We start from the raw sequence: 23,888 nt of genomic DNA, 5'->3' as shown, positions 1-23,888 counted from the left end.
ATAAAAAAGGTATCACGTATATTCGAAATATGAAATGTTTGGCCCATTACCCTACATACCTACAATCTGCCGAAAACATTTTGCAACCCAGCATACACAACCTTAAAAATAAATTAATCTATCCCAGTGCAACTTCACAAGCAGCACACATACGTCACACGCTGCAGTCTTCGACTCAATCCATACCCTCCCGCCCGAGTTGTGCTGACACCCGAAAAATTCGTACAAAGTTTAACTGTGTGCGGGCTATTTCCACCAGTGCCGAAAATCCGTTCATTGTACCGTTCGAACGTTATAGTCATGACATTACTCGTTAATATAGCTAATATCCCGCATGTAGTGGTCGATTAAGCGTTCCAATGTTTTGAGAAGGAAGAGACTGATCGATCTGAAACTTTGCCTCCTCATAAGTCACGTGGCCATTTTAGGGAATGCATTTTACAATAATTTTGCACCACGCTAATTCTGTTGCAAGCTTTTTTAAAAATATGCTTGAAGTGTTAATATTATTTTTGAAGTAGAACTGGAAGGACTTCATCTTCTTGAAAGATTTATGCTTTCCAACCACTTCACTCAAAGGATCGAAGGGCATTTCTGTATGGTTTGCGAGCCAACTTAAATGCCTCCAGTTCTTTCCTGCGACTGCGATTCCAAGCTCTTCTACATAACTTTTTGAGGTGCACAAGTTTGGTATTTTATCAAGTGGTTCCACTAGAAGTACGCATAATTAGAAGCGAACCAACCTCTTGGTCTGCTGCTACTAGGAGTGAGCTTGTTTTATCTACGACTTTATCCAAGTCACTTGGAGATTCTTTCTCTGGAAAATACCCATAAAAACTACTCGGCAAGCCCTTTTCGCAGAAGTCCCAGTTCGTAGATTTTGGATTACAATATGTAACGATTCGAATCAATGGTTGCCCAACCATTTGATCCAATGCGTTTAACAAAGATGGCAGACACTGCTCCAACCAACGCAACGGCTTCAAATGAGTATGGTGATAATAGAAACTGGGCGAAAAGAAGCTACCATACATTGACAGTTTTCACTTGAAATGTAAAAATAAAGTCTCACTCACTCTTTATTACAGAAAACAGTCAGCAGTGACTTTGTTTAGCGGTTAAATCTACTATGATGCTTACTGAAAAACTGAGCACGCTCATCAAAGTCAAAGGCGCTCATAGAACCTTATAACAGCATACTAATTTCTATAATAGTATTTCAACGCAAAACTGAACTTTTTTTTATATAATAAGCGATCTATGTGGAAGATCCACTTAGGCCTTCGCAACATTCTTCTCCAAGGCGCTGCGAACAAACTTAGCTAGTTCTTCTGCGCCACTTCCGTTAGCCTCTTCGTAATAGGGCAATTTCTTCAGCCTATCCAACCAATCGTAAATTTTCGGGAACTTCGATTTGTCCACGGGAATGATTCCCATTAATGTTGCAAAAGATGAAACGCAGCTAAAGTCGGCAATAGTTAACGAGTTCCCTGCTACGTAATCATCCACAAGAGTATCCTCCAACAGTTGGTAGGCCTTTTGAACACATTCCTTCTTTTCAGTAGAAATTTCAGTAATACCACGGTATGCAATCGGTTCCTACAAAGTTAGAAAATTAATATATATATATATATATATATATATATATATATATATATATATATATATATATATATATATATATATATATATATATATATATATATATATATATATATATATATATATATATATATATATATATATATATATATATATATATATATATATATATATATATATATATATATATATATATCATTTGAAAGCAGTATAAAGGACGACTCAGACGATACATCAGCTTCCGTCAACGTCAACGGAACGTCACCGTTCCGTCAGGATAAGTTATGCAGTTAAATGGAGGCATTCACACACAACATCAACGGCACGGAACGTTTTGACGTACGGCACGTGTGAACGGGCGCAAAAGAAACGTATTTAAATTATCCTGACGGAACGGTGACGTTCCGTTGACGTTGACGGAAGCTGATGTATCGTCTGAATCGCGCTTAATACTGCAACCTGAAATTAAGGAATCATCATACTCACCACTATAAATCTCGTACGAGCAAACAACACACCAGACTCGAAATGGAGAGCTGCATTAACCAGAGGTGGGAAAAAACCGGTTTAGTACCGGTGCGGTAAACCAAATTTCCACACGATTTTCTGTTTCCTTTACATCGTGTGCGGTCTTACCGCTGGTTGTGTTTCAACGAGACACGAAAACCAAACCGAGTTTCGTTTACACAGCACCGTGGTTTGGTTTTGATTTTCGTTTACCGGTGCACGAGTATGGAACGAAACACGAGAATAGCGAAACCAAACTTCGGCTGTGTTGCGGTTGTGTATTCGGGTTGATGTTTATCGGCTATGCTAGTGCTGCCAGCATTTTTATTAGAAATTTAGTGCAAATTTATTTCAGATATAATATCAGGTAAAAGTGGGTTAAAATATTCTCTTAGATCCGAAATGGTATATTTATCAAAACTTCAGGCAAAAGCGGGTCAAATATCATTTGGCGCAAAAATTGTTCGACAAAATTTTCAGAGCAAGAATGGTATAGAATATTAACCCATTTTTTGCGGTACGAAAATAATACATAGGTTCATAACAGGCGTTCAGAATATTTCTTATTCGGACTTGTGAACAGAAATCGTAAGATTTTGGATCCGTATTGGTCAGCAGACACCGAAAATTGACCATTACCGCCATTTTGGAATCCAAAATGGCGACTTCCGGTTCCCACAAAATAGTGAGAACCACAATCAATATGGGTGTCATTTGAAAGGATATTGTCAGCAGACACCGAAAATTGACCATTAGCGCCATTTTGAAATCCAAGATGGCGACTTCCAGTTACCACAAAATAGTGAGAACCACCATCAATATGGGTGTCATTTGAAAGGATATGGTCAGCAGACACCGGAAATTGACCATTACCGCCATTTTGGAATCCAAAATGGCGACTTCCGGTTCCCACAAAATAGTGAGAACCACAATCAATATGGGTGTCATTTGAAAGGATATGGTCAGCAGACGCCGAAAATTGACCATTACCGACATTTTGAAATCCAAGATGGCGACTTCCAGTTACCACAAAATAGTGAGAACCACAATCAATATGGGTGTCATTTGAAAGGATATTGTCAGCAGACACCGAAAATTGACCATTAGCGCCATTTTGAAATCCAAGATGGCGACTTCCAGTTACCACAAAATAGTGAGAACCACCATCAATATGGGTGTCATTTGAAAGGATATGGTCAGCAGACACCGAAAATTGACCATTACCGCCATTTTGGAATCCAAAATGGCGACTTCCGGTTCCCACAAAATAGTGAGAACCACAATCAATATGGGTGTCATTTGAAAGGATATGGTCAGCAGACGCCGAAAATTGACCATTACCGACATTTTGAAATCCAAGATGGCGACTTCCAGTTACCACAAAATAGTGAGAACCACAATCAATATGGGTGTCATTTGAAAGGATATTGTCAGCAGACACCGAAAATTGACCATCAGCGCCATTTTGAAATCCAAGATGGCGACTTCCAGTTACCACAAAATAGTGAGAACCACCATCAATATAGGTGCCATTTGAAAGGATATGGTCAGCAGACACCGAAAACTTACGAATGCCGCCATTTTGAAATCCAAGATGGCGACTTCCGGTTCCAACAAAATTTATTTATTTATTTATTTATTTTATTTTTCATCTGACCTACATGGTCTACATGAAATATAGAATGAGGAAAAGCCCATTTGGAGTCCATCAAACAACCTCCAAATGCGCGTAAAAACCTCATTATCTTTTCACATATACATATGAAACAATATTACACATTACATTACATAACATTACATTACATTACAATGTGTTACTAATAATACATCTAACAAATCAAAATCACTATCTAAATCACATCTTATGCACTAAGTTAGCCGTTTAAGCCTATTTTTAAAAACGTCACTTGATACAGAGAAGTCAAAACATTCATAAACATTATTAAATACGCTACACATCGCCCTTATGGGTTCATTCTGTCCATAATCAGTACTTTGATAGTCAAGTCTTAAAAAATTCCACGATCTTATACTTCTAGCGGGCACATTTACATTAATCTGAGAAAGTATATTTGGGGCATCTATTTCACCTGTTAGAACTTTCCCTACAAACACGGCTCTGGATATATTTCGCCTTTTTGAAAGAGGGTCCATGTCGAGCAGACGACAGCGTTCAATGTAAGGTGGCAACTCTATCGGGTTGCGCCATGGCAAGGTTTTAAGGGCATATCGGAGAAACCTAGCTTGTATAGATTCAATTCTGGTAATCCAGACATTTGTGTACGGGCACCAAATGATAGCTGAAGCTTCCAGGATGGAGCGTACAAGAGAGAAGTACAGTGCTCTCAGACAGTATGGGTCAGTAAACTCTTTGGCTATTCTAATTATAAAACCAAGGTTCCGATTGGCTTTCGCAATGATGTGGGAATAGTGATCTCTAAACGTCAATTTAGAATCCAGCTGTACACCAAGGTCCCTGACAACTGACACTCTATCCAGTAGTTTCCCTGAGATAGTATAACACCACAAAATTGGATTTTTTCTGCGCGTGAAAGAAATTACTGAGCATTTGGATACACTGATAGTCAACCGATTTCGAGTGCACCAGTTACAAAATTCATCTAGTTGTCGCTGTAGTTCAATGCAGTCCAATTCAGATCGTACAATAAAAAACAGTTTAAGGTCATCTGCATAGATAAGTTTGCATCCTGGTGGAAGGACATTACAAACGTCATTGAAGAACAAGGAGAACAGCAAGGGTCCAAGATTACTACCCTGGGGCACACCTGATAAATTTATAAAGTTATGTGACTCAACATTTCCTAGTTTGACAGATAAGGTACGACCTACAAGGTATGATTTAAGCCACTTGGTGAAGTTGAGTGAGGCACCCAATCTTTCTATCTTCGCCAGTAGGAGCGAGTGATCAACACGATCGAATGCTGCTTTGAGATCTGTATAAATAGTATCCACTTGTGCTCCGCATTCAAAACTTTTAATACAGTGTGAAGTGAATTGTGCTAAATTCGTGGATGTTGATCTACCTGGGAAGAACCCGTGTTGATCTGTTGATATATATGTTTTGGCTTCCCGGAACAATACATTGCTTACTAGAATTTCAAATAACTTGGACCCCGCACAGAGAGAGGTTATGCCCCGATAATTTGCTATGTCCTGCTTATCACCTTTTTTAAAAACAGGAAACATAACCGATTTTTTCCAACAAAGAGGAAACGTCCCTTGCGACAAAGATAGATTAAAAATCAGCTTTAGGGGAGCGGAAAGGGCACTCGCACATCTTTTTAAAATAATGGCAGGAATCCCATCAGGACCAGCCGAAGTCGAAGATTTCAATTTATCAGTAGCAGCAACAATGTCTTCCTCCGTAAAATGGATGTTACCTAGGCCCATCACACCCCTGGGAACATCTCGTAGTCCGATTTCGACCTGTTCTGGAGTAGTCGGAACTATTTCAAATGCACACAAAAAATGTTTTGCAAACAGGTTACAGATACCGCGAGTCGTGCTAGAAGTTTCATTTGCCAGAGTCATACTAGAAGGAAGTCCACTCTCTTTACGCTTCTCATTTACAAAAGACCAGAAACGTTTCGGATTTCGCTCAAGGTCAGATTGCGTTTGTAATACATGCCGAGAGTATAGGAAGCGGTTATAAGCTTTGTAATTGTTGCTAGCATATATGAATTCCCGCTTTGTATTGGGATTTCTTCGGTTGGTGTAGTGCCGAAGCGCGGCTACCCTCAGTCGTTTAAGTTCTCGGAGACGTCGATTGGACCAAAGTGGTTTTGGTTTAGGACGCGGGGCTGGGACATATATTTCAAACAGTTGGGTCAGGATCGATGAGAACTCTTCTACTGCGTCATTTACAACGGTTGCGTTATTGAGCAAAGTCACCCAGTCAATCGTTTGCAGTGAGTTGTTGAGTCCAAGAAAATCGGTTTTTGAAAAGTTATACTTCAAATCGTCAAGAATCTCGTCAAAAATAACCTGTCCAGGACAGGTCTGCTCAACTAAGAGGGGAGGGTGATGCGAATCTATTTCAACGAGTGGCTCATCTGCACGATAGACATGGCAGTTCTTGTATGCATCTTCATTTACAAACAGAAGATCTAACGTGCGATTTAGTCTGTTCGTGATGGTACACATTTGCAGCATGTTGAGTAATGACATCCCGTCTAGTAAAGCAACGCTAGATCTCGAAAGGGATGAGTCAGAATGGTCGGCGTAAGCATAACCGAAAGAAGTCGTTTTCCATACAAGACCAGGCTGGTTGTAATCTCCAAATAACAAATGAGAAGCTTGGGGTTCTAGCGAATTAGCAATGTCAAGTGCGGATTGAATATGGTTCTGAATAACGTTTATGTTATCTGCGGAGTCCGGAGGGAGGTATACGACGCCCACGCATGTGTTAATACCATGGCTATTAAGGTTTACCCAGAGTTGTTCTACGCCGTTATTGTTAAAACTTTTTTGTTTAGACGCTAACCGATTAGAAACAGCTATAAGTACACCCCCGCCCCTTTTTTTACCAGAAACGACTGGGTCACGATCGTTACGATAGACCGTATATCTAGGTCCAAACAGCTGCAGGGAATTGATTTCGTCGTTCAGCCATGTTTCTGTCAGGATAATGACGTCGTGCTCTGCGTCGGTTACAGCTACGAACAGCTCATCGATCTTTGTGCGTAGTCCTCTCACGTTTTGGTAGTATAAATTCATTTGAAGGGAGGCAGTATCTGTATGTCTAGCTTCGGAGGAACATATACATTCCTGGCATTTACCTGGAGAAACAGTCGTGGTGTCTTCATAATTTGAGTCATGGATAGCTAGGTGGAAGTCAGCTACGGAGTCGGAAGTATGTTGTCCAACGGTAGACTGGAACCGAAAATTACTTTGAGGGGGTGCAGTATCAAAGGTAGCTTCGAGAGGACATATACCCTCTTTGGATTTACCTGGAGAAACAGTCGTGATGTCATCATAATTTAGATTGCAGATGGTTTGATGAATAGCAGCTACGGGGCCGATATTGTGTTGTCCAACGGTAGACTGGAACCGAAAATTGCTTTGAGGGGGTGCAGTATCAAAAGTAGCTTCGAGAGGACATATACTCTCTTTGGCTTTACCTGGAGAAACAGTCGTGAGGTCATCATAATTTAGATTGCAGATGGCTTTTAGATTGCAGATGGCTTGATGAATACCAGCTACGGAGCCGGGAGTGTGTTGTCCAACGGTAGACTGGAACCGAAAATTACTTTGAGGGGATGCAGTATCAAGGGTAGCTTCGAGAGGACATATACCCTCTTTGGCTTTACCTGGAGAAACAGTTGCGAGTTCATCATCGTTTGGATTGCAGATTGTTGGATGAATATCAGCTACGGAGCCGGGAGTATGTCCAACAGAAGACTGGAACCGAAAATTATTTTGAGGGGGTGCAGTATCAAGGGTAGCTTCGAGAGGACATATACCCTCTTTGGCTTTACCTGGAGTAACAGAAAGTAATCCGTTCAGATATCCTGGTATGCTGGTCAACGTCACGACTAATTTGCTGACGCTTTCTTTCAACAAGCTTCCTATACACAGCGCATTCGAAACTGTAGGCTGCATGTTTTGTCTCCAGATTCAGCTTCCGGTCCTTATTCATCTGAGCGCAATTAGCACAGCAAAGTAATTCTGATGCACATTCTGCTGTAATGTGGTCCCCTGCGCATTTAGAGCAGACCTGAGAGTTTTTACATTCAGTACTCTTATGTCCATACACACAGCATTTAAAGCAACGAACTATTCCAAAACACTCAACCACTCTACATCTTTCCCAGCCAAAACAAACAAAATAGTGAGAAACACCATCAATATGGGTGTCATTTGAAAGGATATGGTCAGCAGACACCGAAAATTGATCGTTAGCGCCATTTTGAAATCCAAGATGGCGACTTCCGGTTCCCACAAAATAGTGAGAACCACAACCAATATGGGTGTCATTTGAAAGGATATGGTCAGCAGACGCCGAAAATTGACCATTACGGCCATTTTGAAATCCAAGATGGCGACTTCCGGTTACCACAAAATAGTGAGAACCACCACCAATATGGGTGTCATTTGAAAGGATATGGTCAGCAGACACCGAAAACTTACGATTGCCGCAATTTTGATTTGATTGATTTGATTGATTTGATTGATTTGATTGATTTGATTGATTTGATTGATTTGATTGATTTGATTGATTTGATTGATTTGATTGATTTGATTGATTTGATTGATTTGATTGATTTGATTGATTTGATTGATTTGATTGATTTGATTGATTTGATTGATTTGATTGATTTGATTGATTTGATTGATTTGATTGATTTGATTGATTTGATTGATTTGATTGATTTGATTGATTTGATTGATTTGATTGATTTGATTGATTTGATTGATTTGATTGATTTGATTGATTTGATTGATTTGATTGATTTGATTGATTTGATTGATTTGATTGATTTGATTGATTTGATTGATTTGATTGATTTGATTGATTTGATTGATTTGATTGATTTGATTGATTTGATTGATTTGATTGATTTGATTGATTTGATTGATTTGATTGATTTGATTGATTTGATTGATTTGATTGATTTGATTGATTTGATTGATTTGATTGATTTGATTGATTTGATTGATTTGATTGATTTGATTGATTTGATTGATTTGATTGATTTGATTGATTTGATTGATTTGATTGATTTGATTGATTTGATTGATTTGATTGATTTGATTGATTTGATTGATTTGATTGATTTGATTGATTTGATTGATTTGATTGATTTGATTGATTTGATTGATTTGATTGATTTGATTGATTTGATTGATTTGATTGATTTGATTGATTTGATTGATTTGATTGATTTGATTGATTTGATTGATTTGATTGATTTGATTGATTTGATTGATTTGATTGATTTGATTGATTTGATTGATTTGATTGATTTGATTGATTTGATTGATTTGATTGATTTGATTGATTTGATTGATTTGATTGATTTGATTGATTTGATTGATTTGATTGATTTGATTGATTTGATTGATTTGATTGATTTGATTGATTTGATTGATTTGATTGATTTGATTGATTTGATTGATTTGATTGATTTGATTGATTTGATTGATTTGATTGATTTGATTGATTTGATTGATTTGATTGATTTGATTGATTTGATTGATTTGATTGATTTGATTGATTTGATTGATTTGATTGATTTGATTGATTTGATTGATTTGATTGATTTGATTGATTTGATTGATTTGATTGATTTGATTGATTTGATTGATTTGATTGATTTGATTGATTTGATTGATTTGATTGATTTGATTGATTTGATTGATTTGATTGATTTGATTGATTTGATTGATTTGATTGATTTTATTGATTTTATTGATTTGATTGATTTGATTGATTTGATTGATTTGATTGATTTGATTGATTTGATTGATTTGATTGATTTGATTGATTTGATTGATTTGATTGATTTGATTGATTTGATTGATTTGATTGATTTGATTGATTTGATTGATTTGATTGATTTGATTGATTTGATTGATTTGATTGATTTGATTGATTTGATTGATTTGATTGATTTGATTGATTTGATTGATTTGATTGATTTGATTGATTTGATTGATTTGATTGATATGATTGATTTGATTGATTTGATTGATTTGATTGATTTGATTGATTTGATTGATTTGATTGATTTGATTGATTTGATTGATTTGATTGATTTGATTGATTTGATTGATTTGATTGATTTGATTGATTTGATTGATTTGATTGATTTGATTGATTTGATTGATTTGATTGATTTGATTGATTTGATTGATTTGATTGATTTGATTGATTTGATTGATTTGATTGATTTGATTGATTTGATTGATTTGATTGATTTGATTGATTTGATTGATTTGATTGATTTGATTGATTTGATTGATTTGATTGATTTGATTGATTTGATTGATTTGATTGATTTGATTGATTTGATTGATTTGATTGATTTGATTGATTTGATTGATTTGATTGATTTGATTGATTTGATTGATTTGATTGATTTGATTGATTTGATTGATTTGATTGATTTGATTGATTTGATTGATTTGATTGATTTGATTGATTTGATTGATTTGATTGATTTGATTGATTTGATTGATTTAATTGATTTGATTGATTTGATTGATTGTTTTCAATTTGATTGATTTCATAGTTTTCTTTGATTGCATTGATTTCATTGATTTGATTGATTACATTGATTGCATTGATCGCATTGATTGCATTGATTGGATTGATCGCATTGACTGCATTGATGTCATTGTTTTTATTGATATCTTTGACGTCATTAATTTCAATTTCAACATTTTTACATTAACATCAACGGCTTTCCCGAATCAAACATATCTACATTACTCGGTTTCATACGATTATTCGCCAAGAAAGATAGCCATTTTGAATTTCGTGTAACGAACATCAATTGTGAAACTTTAACAATCGCCCAGAAGCTAACATTTCGATATTGCCCCATCGACTCTCAACAACTAACCTTATTCAATTCAGTTGTTCAGTTGTTTATTCGGCAGCACTGCACATGAATTTACTGCCTCTTCTTTCTACCGTAGTACCGCGTACAGAAAAAACCAGGTTCGGTTTTCTAAAACCGAACCGATACCGCTGTTTAGAATACATTAACACGAGTTGAAACTCGTGCACACATGTAAACGGTGCTGAGTGACTCGGTTTGGTTTTCAAAACCGACACTCGGTCGTGGTTGTGTTTTCGTTTACCGTGTGAACGAAATCAAAACCGCACACGATGTGGATCACTCGTTTACACGTGTTGAGACTTTGAGCACCATACCAGTGAATGTACGTACCGGTTGGTTTTCTTACCCAGCTCTGGCATTAACTCTCGCCTGTTTGACCAAATCTTTCGGATACAGACTATCATCTTTTCCATATTTCGACACCAGGTAAATCATGATAGCATGACTTTCAGGAATGATTGTTCCGTTATCATCTAGCACTGGTATGATGTGCTGGGGGTTCATCTATGTGTGAGATAAGCATCGATAGCAACTAAATTCAATTTAACATAAATGATTTTACAACCTTCAAATATTCTGGTGTGAGATGTTCACCCGCCATAAGGTTTACTACATGTTGGTCCAGGGTAATACCAAGGGCTTTAGCCGTCAATTCCACTGCCCGGCATGGGGGGCTCATGTGGCGAGTGTAAAGCTTTACGATAACCATATTTAGTAATTGCAGGAAGCGTGACGATACACGACTTTGTTGCTATCAAGCGCGAGTAAGACTGAGTTGAGTTTTGTTTTTTGGCGTAATTTGGTCACTACTTAGGGTTGATTCACACAGACAGGAGCATTTGGCGATAATTTTGATATTGCGGTATGTTCAATTTTTTCCCTTTTTTATTTCGACTATGTTAGTCACATTTTCTTTTTTTTATACGTTTTAACGACATTCAATTAGCTAGAGATTACTGGGTAGGGAAAGTTATGAAACTTAGAGCCATAGTACTCAAGTGAGAGCAAGGATGTGAAGTAAACAGATCGGAAAACTAGAAGTGGCAGGGTCATTAGAACAGGCTTAATATCGTGCGGGCTTAATTTTTGCCTTCTGATAATGAGGGTCGAGCTTAGGCAGAATAACTACGAATCACTCGAGTTCACTATCATGTGTCCTTGATAAAGGTAGACGTATCTATCTTTACCGTGACAACCTGTTTACTTCACATCCTTGCTCTCACTTGAGTACTATGGCTCTAAGTTTCATAACTTTCCCTACCCAGTAATCTCTAGCTAATTGAATGTCGTTAAAACGTATAAAAAAAAGGTATGTTCAATGTTAGAAAAATAAGGTCGCTCAAACAAGTCGAATGCCAAAGTCGCTAAAATGAACAACCTCAATTGGTCGGTGTTAAGTCAGACCGGACTAAGTGACATTGTATTGATTTCGATAAAAACGAGTTTAAAGTTTGAATCACAGCATCCCTTACATTATAATTCGAAATTATTTTTTACCATAATTCAAGTTAATTGTTAGATATTACAGTTCTGGCAAAAGTGGAATGCGACTGCAGAAATTTTTTATCCAGTGCTATCATTATCTCACTTTTTGCTATTTTGCGACTTAGTCCGGTCTGACTGAACACTGACCAGTTGATGGATCGAAAATAATTATTAATGGCTTCTGAGAGTAACGCAGTAGTTCAACGAGCAAAAAGCAATAATATTTTAAAATTATCCCAATAATAATAAACTTTATCACATTCGATCTCAGTATAGCTGCAACGTATGTTCAAGTTTCAGGAAGGATTCTTTGTGGTCGGTAGATCATTCACTCACAGATACAAACATAATTATTCTTGATAGTATCGAGCTCTGTTTAACTAAAAAGTGTCTTTTCGCAAAATCAACTGAGTTCTTTAGCTGATAAATGGAACGGAAAGAAGCTTACTCATAAATCGCTGATACTCCCTGTGTCCTCTACGGCCACTAGGTATGTAAATCACTGAGTACTTAGTAGACTGCTCATGATTCATTCAATTGACAGGTATAGCATCACCTTTTCGCATTTTTGTCACTAGAAGGAAATGTATGAACTTCGAAAGCGATTAGTTATATCATCTGCTAGTAGATTCAGGTGGATCGCTCGACTTCGGCAGAAGGAATTGTTTCAACTCAAGTTTAAGTAGGTACTTGTTGGGTAAATAGAACACGTGTCATTGATCACATAGGCTATGTATATTTGTCAGTTTTCGAAAAAGTGATCGTATCCCGATCAGAATGAAACAACAAGATATAACAGAATTGCAATTTTCGTAACATATTGTGTTATGAATTTGGTCTCGTTAGTAGTTAAAATAACAGAAAATTACAACAAGTAACAACGGGAGATATAGTTTTGAAATAGTCTTGTTATGTGTTTCTGATCGGGATGTTACGAGTGTTTTCATACAAGTCTTCAACACAAATGTTTTGAAAATTGTATTACCAAAAATCGAGTTATGCACGTAGGGGAAACCGAGGAGATATGAAACAGAGGAGAGTTGGAACAGCGCCCATTATTAGCAAAACTGTGCCGTTAGGAATAGAACAATAATGCATTTGTTTTATTTATATCGTGCCCACAAACCCACCAATACACGCCAACTACGTTAAATGAGTGGTTGAGTATTTACGGTAAACACAATACAAAAAATGAGCAATAGTAAGTTTTAGTTATTTTCTTCAACATGGTATAAATAGATATCCTATATCCTAAGTGAATGAAAATATCACTATTATGTAGTTAAGAGTTAACATTTATGAATTGTATGAGTTTCTTTCTATCTTCGCGATGCATAAATTGTAAATTGTGGATCCAGCCTTACTTCTCGACCTAGGAGGGTTGAAACACCTTGTTTCAACTCTCCTCGATGATGAATTTCTAGTCTTATGGTAATGTTATAATCACATTAACTTTCCTGAACAAATAATAATAATCAAAGTTCGTCTTTCGTCTTTCCTGAAACAACAGTGATCTACGTTCTCAATTTATTAGATTTAGGTCTTTTTTAACCACGGAATATGCATTTGTTCTGATTGTTTACTTCTAAGAACTTCTGAAGCTTGGAGAGAAGTTACCATAATTCAAAATGAACCAAATACTACCAACATGGATAACAAATTACCTGTTTTCATGAATCCGCATCACTTGTAGTCATAGATAGTATTACTGGCCATATCAACCATTTTAATAAATGCAAAATGTTTTAGAGAAGTGGTTGGAAAATAATACATACCAAACATATGAAAAATGGGTGTCGAATTTCTTGGTATTACAGTTCTAGTTAATTAGTGGTTAGGTAAAGTATTTTAAGTGCAGAAATTCCTGTATTTGTAACCAAAATCCAACTTAAATTTTCAAAACAAGTGTCAGTTTATACGTAAATATACACTGCGAAAACTAATGATAGGAATGCGTGCCATTTAAAGGAACTATCTTAATGTAAACGAATAAAAATGACACAATTGTAACATTTGATGCTTTAGAAAACGTTTTGATAATATTGATAATTGATTACTTGTTTCAACTCAATTTCATTGCTGTTTCAACTTACCTCGGTATGAAGAGAGTTGAAACAAATAGAACACTGTTACAAAAATCAATATCTTCATGCTTTGCTATTTATTTGTACCAGTTATTCTGTTGTAATTTGATAAAGCATAAACAGAAGTAAGAAATTTAAAAATAAGCAATCATCGAATAACAGTTTTTGTCGATTTATCCAACAAAAACAAAAAATTGTTTTAACTCTCCTCGGTCTCCCCTACTATACATTCAATTTTTTGAACTAGAGCTACGTCTTTGTTTTTGAAATAATATGAACGAAAAGGTTAGATTTTAACACATTTAATTTTATGGTAAAATTTTGAAATTTTTGTGCATATCGCTTATCCACGGAGAAAAGTAGTAATTTTTCATACTATAACCACAGACTAACAGACATAACACTAGGAGGAAATTCCCTTAAAAAATATATATGCGGAAATTTTCCCAGAACACTAACTCTACCTTTCATTCACGGTCCCAAACACTCATTTGCTGGTGGACCACCTCTCAGACTTGGGAATAATTTTTCACTAGTGGTCTATCCCCTATATGCTGATTCATATTTCAGTAGCGCCATAATTGCAAATGCGACCACAGTTCCAACGACAAATATACTTAAAATGACCGTTGATGCGAGCGAAGCATTGTTTTCGAGTGTTATGTCTGTTAGTCTGTGCTATAGCATTGAAATATTGAATAATGTGCAGAAGGGCCGAAAGAAAAGGACACACTACACAGTGACGAGTCTTCGAACAAATGCCTGACAAATCCCAAAATGTTGTGTGAATTTGTTCGAATTACCTTAATATCTTAATTTTTGGATACTGAATGCTATTATAATTTTTTTATGGGACGCAAAATATCCAAGATGGTGGGCGAATTGTACAATTCTTTTTGTTTAGATGATAATATCTAAACCGTTGAATTTAGTTCTATCAATTGTCCGGAAAAGGTTCTTGATAAGAAGAAGCATTTATTTTGGCAGTATGGTGTAGTGATTAATCCATCTACATGATACAGAAAATATATTTCCAAAAAAAATCAGATAAACCTTCCTTGTCTTCGGCAAAGTTGTAGATTATGCTATTATAGATCAAATTACCGAAGAAACCAAGTTTATACTTTTATATTTATCGTATATAAAAGATATTATAAGAAATTGCTCTTTATTAGTTATAGAAGAGCACTAATATTCAATTAAAAACCTATTTGAGCATTAACAATGCAATCAAGCAATATAGTAGCATCGTTGAAGTATACAATCACAGGCAAAATGTAACATTATTGCCAGTTCTGTATACTTCAATAAAGCTAATATGACGCATAAAAGTCTCAAGAATATTAAGCACGGATGCAGTACATATGAATTTAGCGAATAAATGAAACCAGTATATGTACTATAATAGTATATATACTGCCAAAGTAATGCGATGATTTTATTCGTTGTGGATCTCCTTATCAGAACTATATTCGACATTGTTTTTTTGCATTCGAACACATCCAACATAACTTAGACGACAACGGGAGTGCACTTGTCGTGAATGATGAAGCAGGTTACTTCTGTTCGAAACACACTAAAGATAATTTTAGGCTGTGAACCATTTGGCGATTTTTTAAACCTTTAGTTAAAATTTGACAGTTCGAAATTTATTTTCTCTTGAATGTGAAAATTTAATCGAGAGAGCGCACCATTTCAAAAGTTGACATACGGATAGTTATTTAGAATTGACAGCTGCGATCACCACAAGTTAATAGAGGTGTGAACATTTGTCGATATTTTAAAATTAGTTTTTTTCTTATTACATTAAGTATGACAGTCATAGCCTCGAAAGGTAAACATCTACATCATGAAATAACCCAAACAAATCTTAACACAACACGTTTTCGTTTCAATCTTAATCCCTTAATTTTGTATTGAAAAATATTGACAACCTCAATTTGGTACAGAAAATGTTTCCACCTTTTTATTCTGTATCATGCGCAAAATTTTAACCATCGAGCTGTCAAATTTAACTATCGCTCTGTCAATTTTAACCATGCTCCAGAGTAGGGTTATTTTGCAAATAACTTTCGAAGTGTCAGATTTTAACTAAAAGTTAAAAATTTCACCAAAATCGTTCACAGCCTTAGTAAATCATATTTCATATTATATGAAAATCAAATCTGTTAAAAGAAGGATCGATCGTAGCAATCATCGACGACGCATGCACACAATTTTTGCTCCGCCAAAAAATTAATTTTCTCGCGCTTTATTACTGGATTTAGAATGTTTACAATGTTAGGGATTGTTTCCGATAAAATTAAGATGGCGATTACGCATTCGGTTTTTGCACAGCAGATTCGTGGTCAAGCGAAAAGAGCGCGTTCGAATCGGTCTGTATAGTGAGGAAGGAGGTCTGTTAGTTTGTTCCTGATGTTTGACAACGCTTAAGCCAGAAATTTTCATGCGTCGTGGTTTCCTTCAATGAAAACGTTGAAAAGAGTTTAGAATCAATTTTTGGAATTCGAGAATAAAACACTGCCAATAACACTAGATGACCACTAAAAAAGGGATTGAGGAGCACACAAGCCCTCCCCCATCTACTTTTCATTTTCAGGCTATGTTATTCAGCAATTCATTCTGAACATTTCATTCAAAGGCACCAATGCGCTGCGATGAATATATTCTCATCAATTTAAATTTTAAATGTCGATGTCGGTGGTGCACTGGCTGTGTTGAAAAAAATAAATAAATTTATGCATTTGGATTGAACCATAAGTTTTAAAATCGTTATAACTATTGCTTGAAAACTCGTAGCTAGTTACCGTCTTCGACAAAGTTGTTAACCAAGGCTTGAACTACAGTTTTATAAAGCTGGTTTTTCATGTTGAGTGAAATAGCGATCTTTATTAACGTAAATGCAAAATAAACCGGTCTAATACGCCCCCCTTAAGCAAAAACAGGTATATTTCACCATTCGAAACTATGATCTCCGCACCAATTACTCTAATTTATTGTTATATTAGTTAGAAATTAGTACCCGTTTCATTTTTTATTAAAAACATCCTGATACAAGTATAATTAAACATTTTTCAAAGATGCCCAAATTCTAGTTTCTTCTTTAACCCATGGCAAAATGCCCCGGTTTAAGTATAATATACCTCACAACAAGAGGATGGTATGCCCCACAGCAACCCACCGCTACCAAATTTTGCACAGGCATTTGTGACCACAAAAGGAACTCAAAAAGTGCTGTGTTCGCTAGTTTAAATTATTTTGAAATTTTCCCATACAACCGCGAGGCTCTCTAATGACCATCGTTCGACCAAGAATTCCAGATCTTGAGTTTGGCACAAGCAGCACAGATGATCGGAATAGTTGAGTTCCCGACTGCAAGATTAGGGAAACTGAATATATAGATGTCGATGCCGTCGGCCAGAAAGAAAACGACGCCGCTTAATACTGGACAATTGCCTTCACGAGTTTCGATACATTGAGCAGATAGTTTGGTGAGATCTAACTTGTTTATCCTTTTAATTCTTTGTATATGCTACAGAAGAGCTAGAGTCCGGTTAGATGATGATACCTGGAAAACTCATTCTGAAATCGATTCTCAATCCTGATTGGATTCTGTATGTATTTCGTCGCGGGTGCAGCAGTCGATTTCGGCACCGAATGAGTCGGAATCGGTTTTTGCCTTTGAACTAGAGGTCATTTTGAGTCCATTTAGGATTACTATCCGGTCCGGAATGAGTTTGAGTTGGTAAACCCGTTGAGAGACGATCCAAACAGGAGTCCCTTATTCCACTGTAGTGAATTCGGGATATTAACTAAATCTTATGCTGAATTCGTTTTTGATTAAGAGTCGCTCTAGGTTCACTCGATACCGTCATTTTATATGGGGTTTGTAAATATTAGGGCGACTCGAATACAAAACCAAGCGAGTAAAGGCGCTATAACCTAGGCGCATTAGCCAGGGCAGAGCTAAATACCTCTGTCCCATCCCAGGAACCAAAGGAGTGACATTAACCCTCTTAGCCAAGTCGTTCCCAACGATTTATTAAATCCCCATCAAATTGTAACGGTCGGTCGGTCATGTGGGAAGTGACACAATTTTCGATTTATCGAAAATCCAAAAAGAGTGCAATCAACGGCTTGATCAAACAAGTGGTAATTTATATTCTAGCAAAGTTCACACAATTAAATCCAATTTTGTACTACCACTTATTCAACATTGAATAAGTACACGCAGTGCAATCTCAAGGGGGTTGCTACATCTAAACGTTTAGATGATCAAAGACGTTGTACTTATTCTCACAGTCAAGTCACCTAGTGACTGGAAGGAATTTTTCTTCTAGTCACTAGGTGACGTGACTGTGAGAATAGGGCCCATGATCAGATAACGACGGTGCGAGTTCGTTGGGTACGAGCCTGTTTGCCAACGCAGGTGTAATACTGTCAGAGCAGAGTTACATCTAACACCTATTTTTTGCCAGATCGTGCAAATATTGGACGATTTTGTGTTACTTAAGTATTCTATCAATTCGGTGCGTCTCAAACTGTTATCTGAGCTGCTCTAAATTATGTGGTGCGCATTTGCATCGCTGCCGATTATGAGTGGAATCCTATTTCTACCACAGTATGATACAACCCTTTTGAAATCATCAGAAGGTATGTTTTCATGCCTTTGCCTAAGCTATTCCTTGTTTCTAGTGCACAGAATATTTTAGTGAAGAATTGTAGCAAGCATAAATAACTCGCAATTGAAAAAGATCAACTTGGTTATCACGTTTCTCCAAGTTCCACAATAATCATTATAAATAAATTACAATCTCACCGAACCATTATGATGTGAATTCTCCTTGAATTCGTTAATTTATTGTTAATCTTCATAAACCACACTAATCTATTATAGTTCAGACAAAGGCTTAGATAGAACTTTTACTTTTTCGTCGCATTTTCCTTCAAGGTGTTTAGTACGGCTTCGGTTACCGCGGTCGCTCCGCTTCCGTTGGCTTCTTCGTAGTAGGGTAATCGTTTCATACGACCCAACCAACCGTAGATTTTCGGATATTTCGCTTTCTCCATCGGGACAACATGCATAAGTGATGAAATAGAAGACACGCAGCTGAAATCGGCAATAGTCAACGAGCTACCAACGACATAATCTTCCTTCAGGGTGTCCTCTAAAAGCTGGTATGCCTTTTGAATATTTTCCGCCTTTTCAAAAGAAATTTCGCTGACGCCGTGGAAAAATATGGGCTCCTAAATTAGAAAATTGAGCTATAAATGATTCTACTTATAGTAATGTTATTAATAATAATAAAATTATAAATTTTAAAAAATTAGGGGAGAGGGGGTAACAATGAAACACATTTTTTATACGATTTCATTTTGATGATAATACATGTTATTTGTGTAGCTAAAAGTGATACATAGTTTCACTCTGTTGTTAACTAATGCATATATTTTTTCCAGCTGGTAAAATTCACGGGAAATAACTTTTTTTGGGTAATCAACAGTCGGTGGTAAAATGTACCAGTGAGCCCCATGGGGAGGAACTATGAAACACGACGTCGTCTACAGTGAAATATTCTACTTGCGAATTCCATTCTTTTGTTTTGACGAATAAAGATCCCAAAGCTTCCTATTAAAGTTATTTTGAGACGCAAATTGTTTGTTTCCGCAAGATATCACTATATCATCGCGTAACATCGGACCACCATATATGCAAATAAGATGCAATCCTGAAAGAGGCGATAATTTCTACAAAACTTGCCCAAATTGACAAACTTTCCATTTAATGAAATGTATTTATCGTGGAAGATCGGAACCCATTCACATTTTAATATAGATCACAAAGACAAGAAATTTTCACTGTTCCCCATATATCATCATTTCACAGCTACCCAATGGGTCTATTTATGAAGATTGTCAAATTGCACAGAACCATGACAAGTTACCAAAAAACTTTGTTCGCGGCAAATGTTGAGCATAAAATTTGCTACAAATAACAGTAGATTAAATATTTTTCTGGTGAACGGTAACTCATAAAAATGAAATAATGATTTTTATGGCAAATTTACTCTGACTGTTATAAAACAAACAAATATCCATTAAAAGAGATAGAGTTATCAGAAATCTTCCAAAATATAGTAACACGAAATTTAGAATTAGAAACCATGAAATATGAGGGAATGAGACGATTATGTTCATGCATTATGATTTTATTGCGATTGTTTCATAGTTCCTGCTGATCCACCGTTACCCTCTCTCCCCTACTGCTCATGTCATATTTCGAGATATCATCTTACTACTGGAAGATGGGATGAAAAATAGCTACCAGAAAGTGTGTGTCAAACAACTAATAAGTTAAACAATCGAGTATCTGAAATTTTAACTGTAAACCCGTATTCATGATAAGTAGATAACTACTAACCAACGGCGACGATTATTGTAGGGCCACTTCACCTGCTTTAAATTGCTGATAAGTGCATGGACTGCCTTATCAACTGATGCATAATTTGTATGGGTTAAGGAAATATTGCTGTACTCTGAAATGCGTAATACAGTAAACACTAATATTTAAATATTTACACTATTCTCATAACACTAACATATACTCGAACACTCGAAGGTATATAAAAAAGGGATCGATATGTTCTTATTAGATCAAATAATAATATATTGGTAAGCTTTTTACATGCTTGGTGCAAATATTACAGACTGAATAGAATATATAGCACTATTTAAACTTCATACCGAATTGGACTATCACACAAATGTGCACCTTCCTGCAAAGTGTATTAAAGTGCACGCTCACGTCGAATCATTTGGAGGTCTTCGATGCACTTATTCCTTCCTTGGTTTACAATATCATATAATCAGTGCACCGAAGCCTTCCAAGCGATTCAACTTGAACCTGATCTTTGATCACACTTTAAAGAAGTGCACTCCCCCGGTGATAGTCCAATTTGGTGTGAAATGCACAGTAATACTTACAAACAAAAATCTCAATCGAGCAAATAGCACTCCTGTTTCAAAATGAAGAGCTGCATTTACTTTGGCCTGCTTGACAAGAGCTTCCGGGTAGAGGCTATCATCTTTTCCAAATTTCCGCACCAGATAAATCATAATTGCGTGACTCTCACATATGACTGTTCCGTTATCGTCCAGCACCGGAATTGTGTGCTGAGGATTAAGCTGGAGAAGATGAACATCACACTTTAGCTTTAAATAGAATATCAACTGGAAATTCTTATGGAAGAGTACCTTAAGATATTCCGGTTTAAGATGGTCACCTGCCAACAGGTTAACCTCCTGTTGATGAAGATCGATACCTAACGCTTTGGCAGTTAATTCCACCGCTCGGCAGGGTGGGCTGACATGGAGTGTATAGAGCTTTAACATTTTGTCCAGAGTTTAGCTTTCAAGAGTTGATGACACTATACTGTTGGAAAAATAGAAATTACATTCGCATTTATAGAGAGTAGAGAAACTAATCATCAATACGAGTACAAATACATTGACAAAAGATTCCTCCCTATCACGTCCTGCCCCTACATAAAAAAATTATAATGTCGTTTTCGATTGAGAACCTAGACACTAACCCAGGTTAGTTGCTTCAAACAAACGTTTTTAATGGAACTGTGTTGGGTTCTCGCAAAACAGCGGTAGTGCGAGCGAACCCGAAATATATTTCAGGTTGGAACCCAACTCGGTTTTCAGTTCAGTGGAGCATAACCTAGGTTCGAAACTGGCTTCAAACAAACGGTTTGACAGCATATAGTTCCGAAACTGAGTTAGTTTCTGCCTCAAGCGAAAACGACATAAGTAAGCATGATAACCAAACAAATCTCTACAAACATATGATTATGGCGTATAAACCAACTATCTGAATTCTCTTTGAAGGCAAAATCTTGGGCAGACTTTTATTGGCCGAACACAGTTCAGAGCAGTTAATGAAAGAGTAAACTTCTCTCATTTGTTTACTACCAACATCTGTGAAAGTGAGTTTTGGCAGATGGGTTATACGCCCTAATCATATGTTTGTCGAAAATTCAATAAAAATATTCCGATCTCTTTCTCAGAGCAGTAATACATCAAAAATTTCTGTCACTCTTCTATGAGATTCTAGTATTCCATCTATAATAGATCATGAAATTGCAAACGACACGCAACATCTCACCACGATCGACACTGGGTCACATGTGCACTCTGCCACAAATTACGGATGCGTTCGAAGAATATAACTTACGGACTTATCATCTGTTTGTGAATTTCAAGGCAGCGTACGATTCAGTGAAACGAAACGAAGTGTGAGTCAAAATAAAAAGTCAAACAAACCGGAGAGATATCCGATTCTTTTATGATGTTAAATGGCTCGAATTAAGGCGAGGAACTTACTAAATTTGTTATTTAATATAGCGCTTGCAGGTGCGATGCAAATATCTAGCGTGCTTAAGAACGGAACTATAATGGCAAGATCTCACATGCTTCTTAGTTTTGAGGACGACATCGACATCACTGAAATTGAAAGAAGAACAGTGGAAAATAGATACAGAAGTACCTAGTACCGACGTTTCCAATGCACCGATTACTCTTGAATGTTTAAAGTGAGCTTAAGGTAACGTAATACAGGTCCATCGTATATGCCAACCAGTACGGGTCCTATAGCGCAAACATAATTCGCACAACTTGGTGTGTTGCCGCACCTCTTCACACGAGATCGTCTGGAAATTTAAAGCTGCAAAGCTGGTAATCTAAGAGCTAAAAAGCCTTGCGCTTTTTGAAGAATTTCCTGCGAGTGTAATGAAGACCTCGACTATGTAAAGAGTATGACCCCTTTCAAAGGTTTTCTTGTAAGTTCTAGGAAGGCTACCGGGTGTCCCGAACACAGGGATGCGAACGGTACCAGTAAACCACATTTTTCCGGTATATTTACATTTGCACAAACCGTACAGCCTGCTACAGCGACGCATCACTACTGCTCTTGCCAGTAGTGTTGCCACAATTAAATCTGTACCGGGAGTTGAAAAGTCTTTTCTATCTGTACTCTTCTTTAGAAAAATCTGTACCGGATTCTGTAGCCAAACAATAACAAGGTTCTTTAAAAATCATTTTCCTTATACATATTTTTCATTCGGGGAAATCAAACCAGACATTCTGACTCGGTTGTTTTATTTGAGCTGGAATTCCACAAGAAACCAGTTAAAATTCCGGATGCCACTTTGTTTGCAACCAAAGGAAATGTCAATATCATTAGGATGCGAGAAAGCTGCTTGCAGGAATTCAAATGGAGCACGTCAGAGTAAACGTATGCACCTTGAGAAGATTCGTTTGGCTTTCACTTATGGGGTTTTTCATTGAAAAACACCGGGGCAGTGGATTACACTGGTGTTGGATTTTCTGGTAGAAGAGCAGGCTACTCGACGTGTTTCATTCCCAATTCTGCTAGAAAGTGCAATCCACTGCCCCAATTTCATTTCAAGCTCAATCAGTACCAGATCCACTTCAAATTCTTGCCATCGCTACTGCCTAACATCTCTAGGCGTCCTGCACTAGCGAACGACAGCAGCGTCGTATGAGAAAGGAGAGTGTAGGCATAAATATTACAGTCGTAGAAAAGGTAGGCATTTTG

The 23,888-nt window shown here is 36.7% G+C and overlaps 1 protein-coding gene across 1 annotated transcript; it reads right to left on the bottom strand.

The window, feature by feature from the left end:
- Window positions 1–1,055: 1,055 nt before the first annotated feature.
- Window positions 1,056–22,077, bottom strand: LOC131679588 (uncharacterized). The gene is made up of 9 exons (XM_058960328.1): window positions 21,859–22,077; window positions 21,521–21,698; window positions 21,251–21,451; window positions 19,194–19,513; window positions 19,091–19,109; window positions 11,263–11,448; window positions 11,061–11,201; window positions 2,089–2,148; window positions 1,056–1,599 (listed from the first exon to the last, which is right to left on the bottom strand). The coding sequence occupies exons 2-9, from the start codon at window positions 21,656–21,658 to the stop codon at window positions 1,276–1,278; spliced, it is 1,389 nt and encodes a 462-aa protein (XP_058816311.1). The 5' UTR covers window positions 21,659–21,698; window positions 21,859–22,077; the 3' UTR covers window positions 1,056–1,275.
- Window positions 22,078–23,888: the final 1,811 nt, after the last annotated feature.

This window comes from Topomyia yanbarensis, chromosome 2, assembly GCF_030247195.1.
Source record: "Topomyia yanbarensis strain Yona2022 chromosome 2, ASM3024719v1, whole genome shotgun sequence".
Classification (NCBI taxonomy): domain Eukaryota; kingdom Metazoa; phylum Arthropoda; class Insecta; order Diptera; family Culicidae; genus Topomyia; species Topomyia yanbarensis.
The sequence above is the reverse complement of the archived record's forward strand: the minus strand, read 5'-3'. Positions and strand labels throughout refer to the sequence as shown.